The sequence below is a fragment of the Magallana gigas genome, chromosome 2, assembly GCF_963853765.1.
Source record: "Magallana gigas chromosome 2, xbMagGiga1.1, whole genome shotgun sequence".
NCBI classification, from domain to species: Eukaryota; Metazoa; Mollusca; class Bivalvia; order Ostreida; family Ostreidae; genus Magallana; species Magallana gigas.
This window is the reverse complement of record NC_088854.1, coordinates 55,717,718-55,741,685: the sequence shown is the minus strand read 5'-3', so window position 1 is coordinate 55,741,685 and position 23,968 is coordinate 55,717,718. Positions and strand designations below refer to the sequence as shown.

Here is a 23,968-nt window from a genome sequence, read left to right as displayed (position 1 = left end):
ATCAAGCATACATTGAATGAAAAAGAAAGTGATTCCGAGCTTTGGAATATTGCGTTTTATAGATAAATGTATGATAATACTCATCAAACATTGCTTTTATGTACATGTACATGTATGCCTGCCACAATTTTCGTCACACTAGGTGGGAACGCTAAGACGTTCAACTATTAGTTTTGACTTCGTTTTATTTAAACTTTTTTTTAATTCTAGTATACTTAACAGGTCGACGTTTCAAATCAAGTTCAATTTTTTAATAAGAAAGCTATTTACTTCTTTAAAATATACGTGTATTGATTGCTAAAACATATATTGATATTAAGTAAAATTTCAAAGAGTTAAAATTGCAAAGAGTTAATAGCTAATCGAAGTGCAATTTGGAAATTTAAAAATTGTCTAGAGAATGAAAACGGGTGGAAAATGGTATGTTCAGATTTAATTATATATCTGTATGATTTTATCATTTATCAGAAAATATTAACTCAATGTGTGTGAGAGATAATGTGAATGTAGTTATCTATGGAATTCAAACAATTAAATCGTATAAAGCTCTCTCGGCAGACTTATTTACTTAACTTTTTAAAAATCAATTGTTCTTTAAAAAATCCTTGAAAATAACGTCAAATTGAAAGCGAGTTTTTTTTTCTTAAGATAAGTGAATGTGTGTCGTCGGACACAAGGACCAAGAAAAAATGGAGCCATCTTTGAAGAAAAATCAAGAAAAAGAAAATTCTGGTTGTTATAAGAAACGAATGTCAATCTCTGTGTCGAACCCATCACTTCTGTTGACGGTACCACTGTTTCAAGTTGGTGGCAATTTTCTGCACGGACTTTAATAACAGTAGCATGAAAATGTAAAGCTCAGTACAATGTAACAGAGATAAAAGAAAATATTTCAAATGGCAAATACCTGAAATACAATCGATCCACTCACAATTGGCTAGCGACAGCCCTCGTATTACGATATGATGCTTTTTATTGGTCCAACAAGACAAAACGCAGATTGAAAGGTTCTGGGGATGTTAATTGTCACTATCAGCACCGGGATCGAGGCAGCTAGTGGTGATTCTCAGATTATCCGATACGGAGGGGTTGTCGAGGCTTCCCTCTCAGTCTCTTTTTTAAGACTTAAATTCCTAGCAGATCTGACCATAGTAGTCAATTGTCGCATCAATGAGATACTAGCAGTACACCGAGTCGCCGTGTTCCTGTAGAAATGATACCTGTGAACGACTCCCTGAACGATTCCCTGGGGGTCCCCCCTGTGATGCCCGAGCCCCCCATCTATATCCTGGTCCTGGCCAGTCTCTTCTACTCCCTGACCTTCATTGTGGGATTTTTCGGCAACATTTTCGTCATGACCATCGTGTTTGGTTTCAAGCGCATGCAGAGCCGGATGAACTTTTTCTTCGTGAACCTCTCTGTGACCGACATGCTTATTTTACTGGTGTGTATGCCCTCAGCAATGGTCGACCTGTTCGCCAAGGAAGTATGGTACTTCGGGGAGTTTATGTGTAAGTACAATTTTTAAGCTTCATTAAACTATAAGATATTTTAAACTCCTGTACTTTAAGTGCAGACCCATCAACTGTTTCATTGGCCTCCTGTTCTTAAAATGTTAAAACAAATATCTGTGATATTAGAGTAAAATGTTATTTAAGAAGTATTTCTTTCAAAGTGGTTGATATGCATGTTGAATTTTGCAGTAAATAATTAAAAACAGAAATGGCATGTAGAATGATACAAATTCTGAACTTCAACAAATATGGCATTATTCTCTTCTAGCATTTGTTCGATTTTTAACATTTCAGTAGAATAATTTACATAAAACAAACACCTTGAAAGACTAGCTGCATGGCATTTGTCTTGTTTTATACATTACCAAATACCATATGATCCATAGGTTTAACGTATAAACATAGATAAGTGGTTCAAAAATATGTTGACATATAAAAATCACAGTTATCTTAAATTATATGATTCTAATTAACACGTTCAAATTATCGAGGAGTCTATGACTAATAATCAATTAACTTCATAAAAGCAAAGCAAATATACATTTACTGTGGAACTGTTTTCAACACTTTGCAAACGAAACTGAATCTTTATATCGCCAAATGTTTTATTAGTCCCCTACCGGTTTCACCGGAGGGGACTATAGCTTTCCTCTGCGTCCGGCAGTCCGTCTGTCTGTCTGTCCCACTTCAATTTTCCACACTTTTTTTCTTTATGCGTTTGAGGAACAATATGAAATTTGCTGAACAACTTCAAAATGTCTAACTACAGATCAAGTTTACACTTTTTTAACGTCTGGTTGACATATTTTCGAGAAAATTTTTTATATTCCTATTTATTTATGATCGGGTTCGGTGTGTATTGAATAAACGAGGAAAGTATGTAGTCAGAATTGATATCGTGCTTTACTTGTACCATTCCTTTTATTGTTTCTAACAAAGAAATAAGTTCTGTAAAATAGTGTCAAACATTGTGTTGTTAATTTAATCGACAGGGTTTTTGTATTATTACAATCGTGTTCGTTATCGGGTTGGTCTGTTGATTCGGGGTACAGCAATCGCAACTTCTCGGACCTTTCCGGCAGGCTCGGAAAAACACCTCGAATGTATTACCTATAGGCGTCCATGACAACCCCCCTTTTATAAAACTTGATATAAATACTACACATTTTACGATCTGTTGAGATGTAAGCTAGATTTCATTGAAGTAGATAATATATCCTAAAATACAACACAGAAGCGACTTATAAGGCTGTCTAGCCGATACGTATTCAAATGGGAAACAACACCATTTTGTATAAAATTCTAACAACCGGTAATGTTAATACATTCGAGGTGTTTTTCCGAGCCTGCCGGAAAGACCCGAAAAGTTGCGATTAGGGATACAGTAGACAGTATAAGAAATTATATTCTGCATAACAGTGCATTGTTTTCACAAATTTCTACCAGCACATACTAAATGGACTTGGCGAAAATACAGGAGATAAAATAAAGGGTATTATTTACCCATTTATTATTTAATTTCTATATCATCTATGTAGTTTGAATTTCCTCTGTTCTTTTATCTCTGATTCATAACATCTCGTTTATAATAGTTTTTAAATCGATGTATGCTTCGAAGCTTTCATAAAATAATACAAACCGGTAGGGAACGTGTATTTCTTTATGCAATACTCTCAGAATGCTTGTTTATTCAAAGTTCTGTATCGAATCAAGCAATCTAATCTAAACAAAGCAATTCTATAAGGAGATGGCTTAAGAACGTTGACCTCAATGGTTGGAGTGTCCCGAAATCGTTCTCAGTGTTCGATGTTTGTTGAATGACAGCTGAACTTGTCAGAATAAAAGACAGCGGGTTCGATCACACCTCCCTCTTTCTGATTTTACATCATTGAGCGTTAATGAACCTACAGCGATATCATTTGCACACACAGGAACGAAAGTCAAAACTTTTGATGGTTAGGATTTAAGATATATATATATATATATACACACACATGTATATATATATATATATATATACACGTGTAATATTTATAGGCACGGTAGGCATCAAAGACCAATAAAGCTTTAAGGCAAAGCACAATGTTCCTTTCCTTAAATGATTACAGCGTCGTTTCAAGGTATCAGTAGGAAATCAGACATGGTACTGTGTGTTAAATCTTCGTCTTTTATTTTTGAGACGAATCTTAATCATGTGAAATTAAATCTAGAGACAAAAGAAAGAGTAAAGCACGTTGGGCTATATTTAAGTACCCTACCGGTTTCACCGGAGGGGACTAGCTTTCCTCTGCGTCCGTCTGTCCGTTCGTCCGTCTGTCTGTCCCACTTCAGTGCTCCCCACACGTTTTTTCTTTATGCGTTGGAGGAATACTGTGAAATTTGCTGAACTGCTTCAAAATGTCAAACTACAGATCAAGTTTACACTTTTGTAGCGTCTGGTTGACATATTTTCGAGAAAATTTTTTATACTCCAATTTTTATTGTTCGGGTCCGTTATCGGGTTCGGTGTGTATTGAATAAACGAGGAAAGTATGTAGTCAGTAATAATATCGTGCATTACTTGTACCATTCCTTTTATTGTTTCTAACAAACAAATACGTTCTGTTAAATAGTGTCAAGCATTGTGTTGTTAATTTAATCGCCAGGGTTTTTTTTTGTATTATTACAATCGGGTTCGTTATCGGGTTGGTCTGTTGATTCGGGGTACAGAAGACGGTATAAGAAATGATATTCTGCATAACAGTGCATTGTTTTCACAAATTTCTACTGAAGTACACCACGGTACATACATGCAGCTTTGCACGGAGTGGTTTTCTTTAAGATGAGGCATGACATATTAGGAAATAAATTGCCTTTTTACATTCACAATATGTTTCAGACATCTTTTGATTAAAAAAATTTATTAACATCCAATCTGGATTCAATTCCTTGCTGAACACATCCATTTGTCTGAGTCATTATTTTACCATTATAATCAATGATTCACTTAAAAACTTGTTGGTACACTCAGCAAATATTAAAGTGAAGAGTAACAAGCTTGTTAAAGAAACACCCGGTATATATATATGTATCAATCAAACGATAGAATAAACTAAACGTTACAAACGTAAATCGAATGTACTTGTAAATTGCAAAACTAGTAGTTGCCAAAAAAACAATCATCTGTCTCTAGTTCATTTGAGTTGACAATTCATTTGCAGGGGACTAGCCATACCTAGAGAGTTTGACTGTATAGGATATTGTCCGTGACAGGGATAATAAAAACTCTCTCCAGGGCCGTTAGAATTTCTTACTGCTGAAAGTAGTGTTTGGTCCCCAAGAAGCTTTTCTTTGTTTTAAATCAATTCTCTGACAGTACCAAATTTCGGTAGTCACGCAAAGTCAGGGGTTTTCTTTATCCTACATACTAGTTTAATTCGAGTTAATTAATAAAGAAGCAAGGCAACCTTTTATTGTTGCTATGTGTTCCCTAGTCCATTATGACAAGGGCTTACATGTAGATGAGAAAAATAAACCCAGTATTTTTTTTTAGTTTTGAGGACAAATTGTAAGTGATGGCGACAATATTAAGTGTCAAGATGAAATCTGTAATGAAAAATAATGAATTGTTTAAATAACTTTTTAACAGCAAGAAACACACAATGGTACTCAACTATGTAACAAACAACAATGTCATTTATTTAAAATCTTTGTAAACGTAGTAAATTTTCATTAGGTACATCTGATATAAATATATTGTGAGGAAAAAGTGATTTCAATAGTATTCCATTTATGATTTATCAATGAGTTAAACCCCGCCCCTTTTTTTGGAAAATATTCGGCTGTTTTCAGCTCACCTGAACCTAAAGTGAGCTTTTCTGATCATCTGTTGTCCGTCCGTCTGTCAGTCCGTTCATCTGTCTGTAAACTTTTCACATTTTTGACTCCTTCTCTGGAACCAGTGGGCCAAATTCAACAAAACATGGTACAAAGCATTCTTATGGAAATGGGACTGCTAAATTTTTCGAAACCCTTTTTAAAAGGGAGGTAATTATGAAACAGTGAAAATAGGGCGTGTGTCTTAAAAATCTTCTCAAGAACGACTGCCTAGAAATGCCAATATATGTATTTACAACGGAGCTTGTATATATGTAGTGGAAATTCTAGTTTATTAAAATCATGAACCCCGGGCCAATACTGGGGCTCAAGGAGAGGTGAAAGATTAGCATTGAAATCAGTGCTTTTAAAATGTTGATGTGTGACTAGGCGTTCACGTGGAAACGGTTCACAGTTTGTATATTTTAAATATAATATCAATTTCACTGTTAATATCCTACCTTTCAATTCTATTTTTACATGTCACCAAAAAAGTGTGTGTGAGGCTGGGGGGGGGGGGGGGGGGGGACTCCGTGAAAATTGACATTTTTATATGTAAATTTAAGGGGGGAAAATGTTTGCTGTGAGAAAAAGTGTGGGGGGAGGGGGCAGCCCTCCTGTTGCTATGAGTCGTAATTTTTTGGTGTAGTGTAGAGAGGCAAAATATAAGAAATAAACAAACTTACAAAACTTACTTTGCAATTGAATATTAAAACTTGAAATACATTTAAAGTCTTATTTCGAACATTTTTTAGGTAAGATGGTGCATTACGCAGAAAACGTGGTCACCCTGGCTTCTGTGATGACGATACTGTCGATAACTACAGACCGCTACAGGGGGATATGTTATCCCATGATGTCCAAGGGCCACTGGACCAATGTCCGTGTTTCGGTGGCTGTTTCCGTCATCTGGACCTTAGCCGTTCTCTCTAGTCTGCCCACCTTCTTTTTCCCTGTGTTCAGAGACTCTACGTGGCTAGACGGTACTCCAGTGAAAGTCTGCAGAATTCCTATTGACAGGCAATGGAAAGTGGGGTATCTACTGAGTGTTTTCACTTTTTTCTTTGTCATTCCATTTTTTGTCCTTTCCGGTCTAATAATATGTATGGGCCGTGAATTACTGTGGCATCGCGATCTTCAGGAAGGAAGGGCGGACAAAGAAGCCAGGTACACACTACAGAAAAGACGCCGGGTCGTGTTCATGCTTACTCTTGTTGTGGTAGCCTTCTTTCTGTGTCTCCTGCCGCAAAGAATTGTGGGACTGTGGATTATTTACACAGCGCGGAGTAATCTTGAGTCTCTTGGCCTGGAGGGTTACCTCAATCTGGTAACGTTCACACGGGTCATGGTGTACATCAACAGTGCTCTGAACCCCGTTATCTATAACTGTATGTCGACTAAGTTCCGAGGAGCTGTCAAAGACCTGTTTCACAGGAGACGTCAGTATAATCACGTGATCATTACACGGGCACTGACTCTGACGACAGTTCCTTCGTCATCCGGTTCTTGTTAAGATGTGTTCTTACATCATAAGTGTTTACATATACTTGTATCAGTTTTTAGAACACTTTCATTGATAGACATTTTATTTATGAACTTTTAAAGCAATAATTCCTATGATATTTTCAACAAAACTTTGACTGCTTACACTGTCTTACAAAATCAAAGGTTCCATCTTTTATTGAACATTTAACGAGTTTGACATCAAATCAGTTGTAGTTACGACTGCGAAAATTATGATCAAATTACAGCTAGCAATATGCATTTTTTTTTATCTTTGGTAGCCACTTTGTATAAATCAACTGATCATCAATGTATTGTAAATTCTTTTATAAATATAGTTTTTGTCGAGTTTGTATGTAATATACTTGATAATTTTAAGCAATAATTTGATTTTAAAAAAAGTTTACAAAAACTGTGTAGTCGTTTTTTTTATATAAAATAAGAAAGCATATAGAGAATTTTTAAAGTAAATAAGAAAAACCAATAAATGACGGAGTCACAGAGGAAAAAAGTAAACGAGTACATGTACGAAATTTATTTATTAAATAAGCACAAAATAAAAAACTTTCTTCATTAAAATTTTACACCCAACAAAATGAACTAAAGTCAACAAATGTTGGGGAATTGCCAATTATTGAATATTATATATACACATCATTTTGTAATGCCAAAACAAAAGAAAAAAAATGGTATAAAGAAAATAAACTGATAGCATCAATACATAATATAATTTGTACATAGGGTATAGGAATTCTTTACAGAAACCACTTTTTCCGAACATAACCTCATGACATTGACGAAACGAAGCTGAAAGAAAGCACCGAAATGAGGTTGTTAACATCAGGTCGTATATTGAACATCTTTTTACCACAGATATTACAGAGATTTTTTCCTGTCACTGAATGTAAACTCTGTTGCGTCTATTTTCACCGTTGACTAATAGATAAAGCAGTACAAAATAGGTAGATAGGTAGAGACTCAGCTAAATATATCAAACAATTCTGATGGCCAAGATCAGTGACCAATTTAATGCATAGTAAAAATTAACCGGTATATCATTGAAAGAGATGAAAGAATGAGTGTAAATCAAATCGTTTAAATGATAAGCATGTCATCAAGTTCTAAATATTTAATAGAAAATTAAAATTTCAGAGAGGTTTTTGCAACCCATACTTTTTAAATGATGAGCAAAAAAGAAAAGGTGGCAGTTTTTTATGATAAAATTTAAATACAGCAATACTTTTAAAATTAACGGAAATTCTTATAAAAAAACCTTTTCAAGAACGGGAAAGGGGATTGTGGAAACAATGTACAATAAGCATTCTGAGAGCATTGCATAAGCAATATACGTCCCCTACCGGTTTGTGGACATTGTGAAAACAATGCGCTGTCATGCAGAATATCGAACCCGAACATTAAAAATTGATATATAAAAAATTAATTTTCTCGAAAATATGTCAACCAGACACTACAAATGTGTAAACTTGATCTGTAGTTTGACATTTTGAAGCTGTTCAGCAAATTTCATATTATTCCTCAAACGCATATAGAAAAAAGTTTGAAAACGGAAGTGGGACAGACAGACGGACGGACAGACAGACGGACTGACGGACGCATAGGAAAGCTATAGTCCCCTCCGATGAAAACCGGTAGGGGACTAATAATAATTGCTTAACACGGAAACAAGAGAATGAAGATTCTGTGTGCAATCTTCTTAAATTATATCGGTTTAGTCTTTCGAATTCCCATCAAAAGAGGCGGAAGTGTTACAGATGTTCATGAAATATTATCTGATGTACGAAATATAATAAGAGGTGTGAAACTCTTACACAGTCATTTCTTTGCAAGCACTGCAAGTAACACGTAATACATTTTTACCCAGATAATGAAACACGCTGTCTTATTGTAAAATACTAGAAGTAACGGTATAACAACACCACCTGGACCAATCTCCGTATTCACCAGACCCTATCGCCATGGTAATTTTCTTTTTAGTCCCCTACCGGTTTTCACCAGAGGGGACTATAGCTTTCCTCTGCGTCCGTCAGTCCGTCTGTCTGTCTGTCTGTCTGTCCGTCCGTCCGCTGAACAGCTTCAAAATGTCAAACTACAGATCAAGTTTACACTTTTGTAACGTCTGGTTGACATATTTTCGAGAAAATTAATTTTTTTTATTCCATTGTTTTAATGTTCGGGTTCGTTATCGGGTTCGGTGTGTATTGACTGAACGAGGAAAGTACATGTATGTAGTCAGTAATAATATCGTGATTTACTTTTACCATTCCTTTTATTCTTTCTAATAAACAAATAAGTTAAATCTGTAAAATAGTATCAAGCATTGTGTTGTAAATTTAATCGACGGCTTTTTTTGTATTATAACAATCGGATTCGCTATCGGGCATCTTCGCTAGCCAAGGGTTTTCGGTCCACTTTGCTCCCCATAAACCTTTGGCGGATTTATTTACGAAAACTCGGTGACAAGCTCCGTTTTTTGAATGGCTGCAGCTGCGAGTAGCTGATCCAATCGCAGTGCTTGTAAATATAAACTTTAAAAGAAAACACGTGTGATCTTTGGTAAAACATTCGGTGCTTTTAACAAGTTGAGACACAAGTTCTCGAGTACAGTGCCTCCCCAACGATGGTCTAACCAGATCGCTTTAAAAACCTATATATTTTACTGGGATTGACCATAGTTCTAGAAACTTGTCAAGGCTCGCGTGATAGCATGGGAAGTAAACATGGCGAATGTAGAAGTTGCCGTTAGTATATACACGTACGTTCCTGCTTATGGTTATTGCTTTTAAAGGTTCAGTGAGCTCTGTTTTATTTAATTTCTTTGGTCCGCAATATTCACGACAACGATACCTAATTTTATGGCATGAAAGCTCTCATATAAATCGGCGATTTTTTCACTCCCGGTACAGGTCCTTACAAAACACTATGAATAAAACATTCCGTGCTTTCCCTAGGTTATAACTTAATTCGTATTTAATAGCATCGTTAATTATGTTCCGATATTCGGTAGTCAACATGTTTTCAAGTTGTATTAATGCCGTAGTGTGTATATAACCTGTTGTTAAATTCGTTTAAATGTAAATATGCAAGGGGCGCAACTCAAGTTGCTCGCTAGATAGCGCCACCACATCACCGAGTTTTCGTAATGAAATCCGCCAAGGGTTTATGGGGAGCAAGATGGACCGAAAACCCTTGGCTAGCGAAGATGGCTATTGGGTTAGTCTGTTGATTCAGGGAACAGAGGACGGTAAGAAATGATATTCTGCATTACAGTGCATAGTTTTCAAGGGACATTATTGGCCAAAAAATGCCGTGTTTTAAAATCTGATGATACCTACCATTTTCAAAAGCTAAGAATAAACAAAACTCAATGGTGTATGATTTATTCATATAACTTTAGTGTAAGTATGATACATTTTACTTTATACACGGCGCCTTTTTAAAACGAAACCTCGACATTTTACGAAGCCTTTAACGCGGCGTCATAAACATGACGGACAGGCTTAACTGGATTTTAACACAACCAAACATTTCTCTTATTTTTTTTAAGTATTAGTATTTATTTCCAAACTTTCCATTCCCTTTGTTTAGAATAAGAATTTCGTATTAACTAACCCGACATAGTTAGGGAATCCGTATTGCAGAGAAATACTCGAAAGCCAGTAGATGTAAATGAATATATTATTTGCATCCACCAAGTATGATTCCCTTTATTTTATTACGAAAATGGATTGTACATTCATAGCTCTGTTGAAATTGACAGAACTGAAATATAAACGATCCAGTTCTTACTAGTTTATCGATCGGTCGAAACCATCAGCAACCTAAGAAAAATCCTGCTACACGAAATAATCATGGTGATGTCAGAATCAAATTCCAATAGGAGACGATTTGGCTGTTTCTTATACCTAACGTACTGATGTACGTAACAATAATTTTGTTAATTTTTCTGACTTTTTTCAACCAATTTGTAAATTTGTTGATAGAAAGATGTGAATATAAACAATAAATTAGCGATCAATGCAGAGAAAAAGAACGCGGGTAATGTAATTTTTTTCTGCAATGTCGCCACCTTCATTTACCACATGAATCGTCATAGAAAGCATTTTATTGTTTAATATCTGACTTATACTTTGTTAGTTTCTTGATTTTTTCTAATACACAAACAACTACATATAATTTAGGACAATCGACGCGCGTGGATAGAACAATTTAGCAACTTTATAAATGCGGGAATTTCACAAAGAAAATCATTTACCAACCGGTACAATAAAATACAAGAAAACTGATTAATTAAACAGATGAATAATATATTTTAACTTCTAGCAAGTATTAAAAACGAGCACAGGTCAATGCACTTTCTTTTCAACGTGTGATTTGTATAGATAAAACCTGTAAACCTGGTCATAGATCGTCTACAAACTTTTAGTCATTGTGTGGAGATCGTTGTTTAAACCGTGAGTCTAGAATAAATACAATTTATTATACCCCCCGCAAACAAAGTTTGGGGGGGTATATAGGAATCACCTTGTCCGTCCGTCCGTCTGTCCGTCTGTCTGTCTGTCCGTCTGTCTGTGCAATCGTGTCCGGTCCATATCTTTCTTATGGAGAAACATTGTAAGTTCTTACTTCACACAAAGATTGCTTATGACCTAAGGGTGTGTCATGACCTTGACCCAAGGTCATTCGGGCAAGGTCAAGGTCACTGGCAGAAAAAGTGCAAAATTCGTGTCCGGTCCATATCTTTCTTATGGAGAAACATAGGAAGTTCTTACTTCACACAAAGATTGCTTATGATAAAAGGGTGTGTCATGACCTTGACCCAAGGTCATTCGGGCAAGGTCAAGGTCACTGGCAGAAAAAGTGTAAAATTCGTGTCCGGTCCATATCTTTCTTATGGGGAAACATTGGAAGTTCTTACTTCACACAAAGATTGCTTATGACCTAAGGGTGTGTCATGACCTTGACCCAAGGTCATTCAGGCAAGGTCAAGGTTACTGGCAGAAAAAATGCAAAATTCGTGCCCGGTCCATATCTTTCTTATGGGGAAACATTGGAGGTTCTTTCTTCACACAAAGATTGCTTATGATAAAAGGGTGTGTCATGACCTTGGCCCAAGGTCAATTGAGAAAGTTCAAGGTCATTGTTTCAAAAAAGCTAAATTCTGTCTGTGTCATGTCTTAAATGTATTAATGGAAATATTAGAAGCTAAAAATTAACAGTTTTCAAAAATAAAGCAGTTGTTATTTATAGAAAATGGACAGTGAAATAGATTCATCCCATATTTTCTATAATAGCAAAAATACATGCGTTATGATTTTTTTCTTAGCGGGGGGTATCAATTGTGAGCTTGCTCACAGTAACTCTAGTTCAAATAAGACTTTAGTAGTTCAGTCACTGTTAGTATGCACAAACATACATTCAGAGAGAAAGAGAGAGGGAGAGAGAGAGATAGAGATAAAGATAGAGAGAGAGTTAGTTTATTTCTGTTCAACGTATAGAATATATACAAATTAAAATTCACACTCGCAGTGTAAGAATCATATCAAACATAACAAACAAATTAAGACTAAGTTATTGCTGATCATACGTCTATTATCTTCGGACTTGCGAAACAAAGGAACGAGTTACGACACGTTTTTTTTGTCGACTCGCGGAAAGAGCATGTGATGCAGCTAACTGGCTGAGTATATATATAGCACGTGGGTTAAATAATACTCTTTATTTTATCTCCAGTAATTTCGCCAAGTCCATTAAGTCTACCAGCAAATACTTAATGGACTTGGCGAAATTACTGGAGATAAAATAAAGAGTATTATTTAACCCACTTTTTATTTAATGTCTAAATCAACTATGTAGTTTGAATTTCCTCTGTTTATTTATCTCTGATTAAAGCATAACATCTCGTTTATAATAGTTCTGAAATAGATGTATGCGTCGAAGCTTTCATAGAATAATACAAACCGGTAGGGGACGTGTATTGCTTATGCAATACACTCAGAATGCTTGTTACAATCGGGTTCGTATCGGGTTGGTCTGTTGAGACGGTAAGAAATGATATTCTGCATAACAGTGCATTGTTTTCACAAATTTCTACAAACCGGTAGGGGACGTGTATTGCTTATGCAATACTCTCAGAATGCTTCTATTTTTCTTATATGAAAAAATCACCAGAAATAAAATGCTATTTCAGGCACCGTTCGGCACATGTCTAAGAAATAAAGCTCCGTTGTGGTACATAAGAGGATGCATTTCAAAATTTCACAAAAACAACTTTATTTTCAGTAGCTTAAATGATTTTAATAGCTTTCGTTGGTGCTAATATATACTTTTATACATGTGAACATAATAGAAAAGAGTGATTATGAACATTCTTAACAACATATTGATATTACATGTACTTTTAGACCGTTATACGAATTCAGCCTTTTATCCAGTGACCCACAAAAACAATACATATTGTCTAAGTATGTCCTTAGTATGGAAACCGTAATCGAATAAGAAACAATAGCCAGACTAAGGCCTGTTATTCAAAACTACATTTAACGAAAGGAAGGCCCACATTTTCCAAAAGAAAGGTTCGCATACGGTGAAAATAAATGAATATGCTCAAGGGAGCTATTTTAAGTTTCAATCTACCATTAAGGCATCATCCAAAACGCCTGTAGCTTACTATACTTGCGTGTTAACATTAAAAGATAAAACTATGTGGTGTAGTACCTCCGGAACAAAGGTAAGAGTAACCACATAACCGCCATAAAAGAACTTCCTGAAAGTACAAGATAAAGGAACACTAAATTGATTGTAGCAAGATTAACTGTAACACAAGTTAACTGAGGTAGATAAAATTTGAGAGAGAGAGAGAGAGAGAGAGAGAGAGAGAGAGAGAGAGAGAGAGAGAGAGAGAGAATTCCGAAACATTGAAGCAAAAAGCAAATGTTCTTACAAGTTTAACTGTTAGCACTCAAGTGTTGTGAGAGGTAGATAAGTGTTTAGCTTTGATAAGACTACCATTTTAGGCACTCAATTACTCCCCACAGGGCAGTTTGCATATAACGAGTTACTATGAAAACATTTTGCCTCCATTAGAACAAGAAGAGATGTACTTTGCTATGGACCCAATTCCCGGGCGGTCGGCTTTAATATTGTTGGCAAACACAAAGCCTGTCCCAAAGAGACAGTGGTGAAATAAGATCAACTGAAATGTTCCACCTTAAATGATAAAATTTTGTCAAAAATGAGTGTTAAAGTCTAATTACAGCGAAATTCACAGTCAATGCAAAAGAGAATACATCTAAACCATTATCAAGAATTCCTTTAAGAAAAACAAATTAAGAATGAATAAGGACAAGGAATTATGTTCATTAAAATTGAAAGAAATGAGAATTTGTAAATTTGTAATCTTATGGTTGGTTTGTAAAAAAAATGTCATCTAAATTTTATAGACAATAGCTATGCCAGTGATTAAAAGTTCCATGCTGGATTTATCTGTTGTTCTGTTGATGACTGACAAAGATGAAAAACTATAATTAAGAGAGATGGATGGTAGTAGCCCAGTTTAGGACTATATTGATTTCCTAAATAAGGCGAGCTTTGTATTAAGAGGAAAAATTTTTAATTTTAAAACTAAAATATGATATTTTTATTCACCATGTCATACTTTATAGCTTTAAAAATCATGTCCAAATTCAAAGGAAATTTTAATGAATATTTTGTTATCACCTAGCCTCCTTGTATGCAGGAAGAATAAACTCAAACACTTCCTCACAAGCACGCAGGTACCACGTGCACTGCACAAAATGAAATATTAAAACAATGATGCTTTCAAAATTTTTTTCTTTAAATCTTTTATTCTTTTTAAACGACCATGTTCGTTATAGACTCTCTGTTTATAACCAAAAATATCAGAATTGGTCGCTACCTAGATAGTTTAAGCATTTAAGGGCGTAAAACGAAATGCGCAGGAACACAACAATATTTACATCTATAGAGATGTAAACGAAACTGTAATTTTAAAAGGGAATCGATACCTTGCAGTGTCACATGAACATTAACATATCCTCTACAACAAATATTATTTTTGTGGCCACTTTCTTGCCTTGCAAAGGAAGTGTTCTGACATAAAATACTCTTTTCTAGTATTATGATTTTTTTGACAATCTCAATTTGTTCAAATAATTAACTTTATAAATGAAATTTAAATTTGAAATTTCATATAATACAATAGATCAGAATATCTAAAACAGCCTACTAAGTTTTTTGGGGGCACAGAGCAAAATGGAGATGTCTTCTTTATCATATTTTTTTTATTATAAAAACAGTTCAAACAATTTGACTTTTACAATATTTATTACCTACTACAATATACGTACATGTATCGAAATAACTGTAATGTGTTTAAGGAAAGTCACGTGCTCAACGTCTTGTCTCCCTTTTATTTGTAACAACATTCAATTTGAATCAGAAACTGCGTCATTTCGTCCTGTTTTGTTTTTTCAATTTCAATAAGATCGCTTCTCTGTTCAGACAGAAACATTGATATAATTAGACACCCATTCTACTTTAAAAACTTGACTTTAAATTGTGTGAATGATTTTTTAAAAGCACTCAGTTTTCAAGAAAATATTGCACTCTGAGTGGTGAGAAAGAAGAATCTTAAGGGAAAATTTTCAAAAAGGCAACAAATTTGCATCTGCTGCAATTATCGGAACCAGAGAGACTGTTGCTTGGTAATTCAATTCATTTTATTCGCTCAAACCATGAAATGGCATATGAGGTCAATCATTAATATTATATACAGTTCAAAAGTCAGAGGTACATTTTATAAATTAATAGATAAGTAGTAAAGTAGTAGATAAATAGTAAATAAGCATAGATATAAAATATATCAAGTGAAAACAGGAAAAGGTATAATAATGGAAGACAGACTACTAGTATTATATCAGAATGTATATTTTGATAATAAAGTAACATAATTTTTTTCAGATTTGTAACATTAGTACAAGACATAAATTCAGAAAACTTGATACTGAGTAGTATTTGGCGCTGAACAGTATTCATCAGGATATTAATGTCTAGGATATAATGGAATTCGTCAGCAGTTTGACCAGAATTATACAGTTTACGCACTCTATGGTTTAAAGGAATATTGTACCATCTCCCAGCCTCCACTGGGAGATAGTGGTTTGAGGTTCTAAATTTCATAAAAATCTTTCTGAGCATATGTGGCAATATATCAATGTATTTTTCATAAAAAAGTTTCTTAAAAATCTTTTAAATTTGCCCTTTTGAGGAGTCATTAATTCCACTAGACCATTTTTGGATCTTGTAACTTTTGTTTTACAATTGCAGAAATCCACTTTACATTTACTATATTTTGTTCAGACCAGGTATTTGAAAAACCCCACTTATCTGAAATATTTTAAACACCTGCAATCCAAGAGTTTGACATATTTCCCCTTTGATATTGGTTAACGTGATAAAATATCATTTTTTTTTTGCATCGAATTGCGACAATCGGATTGTTTAACATAAATTGGAGCGTGTTAATTATTATATTATGCTAACTTTTATACAAGAGTTAATTGACTATTGCATGAAAGTCATAAATGACACTGATAATCTGAGAAAACTAAATAATTGTATGAATATTCAACCTTTTAAGATGAGGCTTTTTTTTTGCAACCAAAACTTTCGACGTTTATCTCTCTTCGTTTTGTTTGATGATCTTTCTTAAATATAAAACCTCAAATTTATATTCTTTTACAAGTTATCTACTTTGATAGAATCTTTATTTTTTATATTGAATGACTTAGGTACTTTTAACAGCTTCTGGAAGAGTGTGCATGTTGTTTACACACAAAAAACCCTGGTTTTAAGGGTAGATCTGTTCGGAGCTAAATGCTTTATCAAGTTCCGTTTAGCTGATGGGCTAAAAAAACAAATTAACATCTGTTATAAATTCAAGTCTTCAACTGAACTGAACTTGAACTGGGTTCATTTTACACTTTAACAGCCTATTTTTTTTTTATTTCAGATCTAAGCAAAAATAATATCGTAATTGGTAATCAGCTGGGAGGGTGATAAAATTTCTTAATCAGTGGATAACGTATCGAAAGCAAACTGGTGAACACTAGCGATGGCTGATTTGGGAGAGCTTTTGTAAAAGCTGAAAAAGAAATGATCAGGCGATCTGATTGAGGCAGTTTGCAACATCTAAATCAAGTCTACGATTGTTCATCGGAAACGAAACCATTCTTCTTTACTGTAGCTGACTTGGATCCATAGAAATAATAAAATTGCATGTGGAGAAATCCTCGATATGTTTTACACCTCAATGATTGTTATAACGAGGGACTATTCTTCTCGAGTGTGTCCACGAAATATCGTCAAGAAGGAATATTGAATTTCTTTGCCTGATGTCTTCGTTGATTCGTTTTTCTCTGAATCTCAAATGCGAAAGAAAGCCCTTGATTTGGAATCAGTAACCGCGAAACACTTAGAAAAGGTTTGTTTGGCAACCAATCACCCGGATTATTGGTACAATGCCAGTTTGTTTGTTTTTTTTAACCACAGAACAGTTGTAGGTAAAATATCTATGTTTCTGCAAATATCTCCTTTCCACAATTACATGTATCTATTTTTTTATTAACTAACACGGTTTTTTTCGTTCAATAAGATACTGTAAATTCCTTAATTCCGCGATTCAACCGTTTCTCATCAAATAGCGAGAACAAAACAAATTGCGAATGTCGAATTTTTATCATAGTTTCTTGTAATAAAAATATATCCTAAAAATAAAAGCGAGATCTTAAAATTCGCGAGATGTGCTTCTCGCGATTTTACGCGGATATTAATTCCTCGTGTTTAATTAAGAATCTACAGTTATGTAATCGTTAAAAGTCTTTTTGGAACACAAACTCTTTCCGTCTTAAAGAATTAAGAATCAAAAGTACTATATTCAAAGTATTATTACACTTTCCCTACAAGATACATGTAAATAAAGTGCTGCCCTTAATACAAGGAACAATTTTGATAGGGGAACATCATTTTGCCTGCTTAATGACTACTTTTAAAGACGAGGTTTTTAAGAATTAATTATTGTTCTATAATACCGTATGGCCCATGACCATTAGACCCCTTTATTACCAGCACCTCTAACACAGGGACCAAGAATTTCAGAGAAATCAATGCATGTTTCATAAAATTACCCTACACTACCACTCCCCCTTCCAACGCCATAACCCAGATTATTGTTATCACCAGACGTCTTCTCGATATAATGTGACTACATTGATCAAATCCAGAACCAGAGAGAAGTCTTGTATAAATACAAGGGGTCATTATACCAAGTGGTTAGTCTTCATTTAGAATGTGCTGATGATAATGGTAAACAAAATTTTTCTATGAACAAAATGGGTATTTTTGAGCCCAATAATAATCGTAGATCAATGAATTGATCCATGAAAGAAAAATGTTTATTGGTAATGATTTTATCTCTTACTTTGGCATCCCTTGGAAGAATAATTTTTCCGATTAAAGAATTGATATAATTGCAATACCATTTACTGAACCTAAGTTTTTTAAAGTGTTCACCAAGTATAATGTATTACTATATGAAATAAGCACATTTACTAGTATATGTCTTGCCGTCGGGGTGATGAATTCCACTTAAATTTCAAATTGTGAAGAACGATGCATTGACCTTGACCTTTGGTTGCGACCCGTGACCTCGACCTTTGCTAAATATCACTAACACCTCCAGTTTGGTTGAATTTCGCTGAGAGCTTTTGGATTGTTTTAAGTTGTGGATGGAATGACGTTACACTTATGGTATTATTAATTTGAAATTATCAATATCAAAATAACATTTCCTTCGGATTTCTTAATATTTAAAATAATGTTGAGGACAAAACAAACAGCATTAAAGTGAGTAAAATCTGTTGTAGAATCAATGCAGACACCAATATTCCAACGACTCTGGCTGTTTTCTCAAAAATCAGTTTTACCATGCTTAGACCATGTTAAGTGTTTTACTTTTTGAATTAACACCAAAGACTAAAAAAACAGGCACACAAATTGCCAATCACATTAATTACGCGCAAAAAATACTATTTTAATGTTTTGACGTTTCGTCACGGGTTATTGATTTCAATCGCTGTTGTCTTATTTTTTCTGTGCTATTGATTTAAAGACACATCAGTTACGAAATGTTCAAAATTTTACATTTTTTTTAATTCGTAATTTTGAAATCATTTTTATTCTCGGTGAGCACTCAGAAGTTTTGTTGAGTGTATAGCATAAGATCTACATTAATTTAGATGAAGAATGAGCAAAGGATAATTTTTAAGATCAAGTAGGATCTCAGAGCACCTGCAAGTAGTTCCCTTTCCGTGCGTGCAATGAATAATGTAAAAATTTAGGAGTGCTATGGCGTATCGGGAGAAATATCCCTGATTGATATGATATGATATTACAAGCAATATGCTATAGAGAAAATTGAATGAAGACTTCAGAGCAGGCGCGTTATTTATTTTGTTAATCTTTGAACCTACAAGGATGTCTTATTATTTCTTATTACCAGTGCTGATAGAATAAAACACCTAAAGTGCTATCCGGTCCCCATATTGGCACGAACAACCCATTACGTTACCTCCGTTTCCCGTGTTGATATAACACGCAACTGGCCACGGATGATCGGGATTCCGTATTGATGGACAGAAAAGGATATATATAAGATGGCCTCCGGTCCCCGGAAGAATTTAGTACGCGTACATTAGACGACATCCTTAAAACGTAAGGTAAATTCCGGTCCTCGAATTTATAGAATAAAATAAATAAGATGACACCCGGTTCCTCTATTGAAAGAACACATAAGGTGACAATGATCCCCTTATTATTAAACGATAATTCCTAACCCCGAATTGATAGATTTTCGTAATCTTCGAAACTAATGATACACCATAGCATGGTCTATAAAGCTGATGTCACATTCCCAAATAGTTGTAATAACCTTTAGTGTCTGAGAGAATTTGCTTAAAAATTGATAAAATATGATAATGTATTCATATACATGTATTATGAAATAAATATCTATAGATATTAAAAGGCACCTACACCTTCCACTTTTTGGGCAGTATAGGGTCGGTGTCGTAAACAGAAGTTCCTGAAAAGTACTGATCAACGCACATGATAATTTACAATGTTATATACACTCATCATTGATATATGAAGAAATTTTAGATTCAGAGAAAGAGAATGACGTAAACATATGAATGTTGAAAGTACATGTATTTTCATTAGTGGCTCATACGATGCGAATTGTGTACGTAGCGATCATGCAGAAATGTACATAACCATCTTAATACATTCATTCCCATATGGACCAATGAAGAAATCATATCGTATAACCAAACTGGGAACACACTGCTATCTGTCATCATTCGTTGTTAAGTATAGACAGAGCATGTACAGATTTCACAACTTGTGATCATTAATGGTTCACCATACACTCGTCGAGTCGTGTTTCTTTAATGTCAGACATCTTCTTTAAAAATTCAGAAATTTGAATCTTACATAAAAATCAGCATTCAGCCCACGTTATAGAACCTGCATGAGTACTCCAAATGTAGTATCATACCATTTTCGAGTTTCATGTCGTCACCCAGTGACTTCATTGTCACCGACTTACAAATAAAATGTTGATTTGCAGCCTTTTTAATTTTAATGCTCGGCAGTGTCTGCATATAAATTGCATAAAGGTGAACCTTTATTAAAACATCAAGAGTCTCATGCAGCCGCTGAGGAAACCCCTTAAAACTCTAAATCGTTTTAACAATCTCTCCGGCAATAATGAAGGGATTAAATCGTTTTAATCACTATCTCGGTTACATAACATTCTTTACATACATTTTATTTAAAAAGAACAAATGGGATATATCAAAGTAACGCATGAATTCATTAAAAGTAGTAAACATTATTTTGGGTAATTAGCAACACAAAAAGAAAAAAATTCGAACACGTTCACGATATGTCTTTAATCGTCTTTCTCGTATAGTTTTTGTAAAGACTTTAAAGAATTACAATCAATAAAGTATTACAGAACTTAACGTATAATGTATAACTGTGACAACTTTGCATGGTGTCCAGATAAGATCATTTGCAAGCTCTACATTGCGTCTGTAAATTTTATTTTTTGATTAATACATCTCAAAAATAATTGAAGCAGCAGTCAAAACAAGACTGCAGAAAAACTAAATGATGTTAGATTCAAACAACAACAGCAAACCAAGTCGCGCGAAAAGCAACAATATTCTACAAGTATGACTTTGCAACAAGTCAAGACAACAAGACTGTGGATGGATTAATCATTACGAATTCTTCGAAAGCTGTCGTCAAAGAATGAAAACAATTCACACATATTAGACCGATTATCGTCGCCGGGGAATCCAATACGAAAAGTCTACGACTGGGCGGCCTTGAGATAACACGAGGACCAGCTTAACTTCCATTTGATTCTCTTTAGTTGAATGCGATGAGGGTGCTCTAGAGATTTTATGTTATTATTTTTGTAATTAATTTTTTTTTAAGAAATGAGGTAACGAGAAGGCAGCATGGAGATGATTAAATTATAAATGATAATTTTAAAATTTATTACTAGATTATGATATATTATATCAATAAACATGCAACACATATATGTACCTATAGAATCTATATATTTTAAGAGTCAGTTTTACTAGTTAAACAGAAGAATCATTCAAAAGATTGGCGCAACATTTTTTTTCGAAAAGTGCAAACTTAAAGGCAGATGTAACGGGTTTTAATGACCACAAAGCCCTTTTACATAGGGCGACGGCGTGTTGCGTTACTGTTTGTAAAATTTACAGACGAAATGTTGAGCTTGCAAATGATCCTATCTGGATACCATGCAAAGTTGTCCCAGATATACATTACTTGTATATGTTAAGTCCCGTAATACTCTATTGATTGTAATTCTTGAAAGTCTTTACAAAAACAATTTATCTGTTTGATTTATTGGAATAAATCATAAACCGGTGTTATATAGTGCCCTTTCCCCCTAGCCATCTTTCCCCCCGGAAAAATGGCTATAAAGCAGTTCTTCCCCCCGGAAAAATGGCTATATAGCAGTTTTTCCCCTAGGGAAAGCTGAATATATAGTGGGCTTTCCCCCTTTTTATAGCCAGATTACCCCCACGGAAAACCTACTATATAGTGGATTTCCCCCCTTTTTTACATTCCGGCCATGTATATGGTGGACCATTCGTGGCAATAATTTGCAATAATTGATATGATATTAATTTCTCATAAAAAAGGATAATTATGGCATTTATTAATACATAGAATAAAATAGTATTACATGGGTTTTTTTAACCCCAAATATGAACTCAGGCACGCGCCTCCATAACATTCATGTGTCATCATCGTTTATTTCACATGTTATAAACACTTTTTACACGGATTTCGGAATACCTCGAATCTTTTTCATCTAATCGATGCTTATCTACAGTTTCGATTTCGACGTTAAGAACACGTGAGAATACATTTGAGAAAAATACGCTAGTTTGGAATTACCATCTCTGTATAAGCTTCTCCGAGGGAACTAACTGACCAATCTTGACATAATTTTGTAGAGAAAGGGAATAAAAAGTGGAAATGTATTACTCCCTTCGTCCAAAAGGCTATCAATTTTATATTAATAACAATTGACGATCTTAAAAACAATTATATATTTCTTCTTCTAAATATCAAACGGGAGACAGGGTGCAATGATATGATGAGAACTGAAATGTTTTAGTTTTATTTTGATTGACGGGGTTCTAAATCATGGGTAAGGGGTATTTTAATTGATTATATATTAATTAAAAGCATGTGAAAAGTTAGTGTTTACAATTTTGTTTTAAATTTACGCATATTCATATTTTTTAGCACATTTTTTACGAAACGCGAGATTTTATGATGTAAACATTTTGTTTTAAAAAAATGAAATGTCTTCACAACCAGAACAATGTCGGTATCTTTGCTGGTTACTTTGGAAAATGAGAAATGGATGCCTGAACTAACCTTATGTATATATTTACACTCACTATTTGCTAATTTTTCCACTTTTAAGTTTGCAACGTGATTTATAAATATACAATTTTGAAAACTATGCCATATAAATCAAGATATACGATTCACTTACCTAAAAATCGTATAATACTATTCGTTTCATATTTTTGCAATAAAGATTTACTTGTGTACCATATTATTTCTTCGAACAATGAAGCAAGGGTAATTTAAAAAAAACACCAAAACCCACCAAAAACCAACACATATATTGTGATGAGATGACTTAATATTTTTTAAATATAAGCTTGGGCTTCTAATCAACTAACCAGAAAAAAAAGTCGTATACATGTATGCGCTTAAGTTGGTTATTTATTTTTGATTTTCGGTTGCTCCTTTTATAAATAAAAGTTTATTGATTTATTTATCTAGTTATTTACTATATCATTAGTCATCTTATGAATTGATTAAATGTTTTGAAGAATTTACCCGCGTACCTTTTGAAAAAGTTTTGTTCGTAAACTTTGGTCTATATATGATATTGGCGCCTAAGATGGCCCCCTAAAATGAACATCGTCGTTTTACTTCAATTCTTTTTTTTCTTTGTACAGATATATATGTGATGTTTATACATAATGTTCTTTTTGATTCAATTGCTCACATTTTTAAAAGAAATATGACATCGTAAAGACAACCTTTTTCCGCCATTTTTGCAATTTTAGCATAAAACAGCTTGTTTTCAAGCAGTTTTTCTTTCAGAAAACATAGAACGCATGCTTGAACAAACAAAATATTTTAATCAGAGATATATAGCCAAGACTGATAAGTAACAAAACATCTCTTTGTTCAAGCATGCGCTCTATATTTCCCATTCGTAAACGGATAAAAAAAAATGTCGATTTTGATTGAATTGTAGTAATAGCGTCACTTCTGGCGTCATATACTGCAAGTGAGTGCAAATAAATCAAATGAATAGGTAAAAAATATATTTTAAATCAACTCTTCTAAAAAAT

General features: G+C 34.1%; 1 protein-coding gene across 1 annotated transcript; it reads left to right on the top strand.

Annotated features, from left to right (window-relative positions):
• Positions 1 to 772: 772 nt before the first annotated feature.
• On the top strand, positions 773 to 7,198 carry LOC105346330 (growth hormone secretagogue receptor type 1). Its single transcript, XM_011454854.4, has 2 exons — positions 773 to 1,511; positions 6,125 to 7,198. The coding sequence occupies exons 1-2, from the start codon at positions 1,214 to 1,216 to the stop codon at positions 6,880 to 6,882; spliced, it is 1,056 nt and encodes a 351-aa protein (XP_011453156.3). The 5' UTR covers positions 773 to 1,213; the 3' UTR covers positions 6,883 to 7,198.
• Positions 7,199 to 23,968: the final 16,770 nt, after the last annotated feature.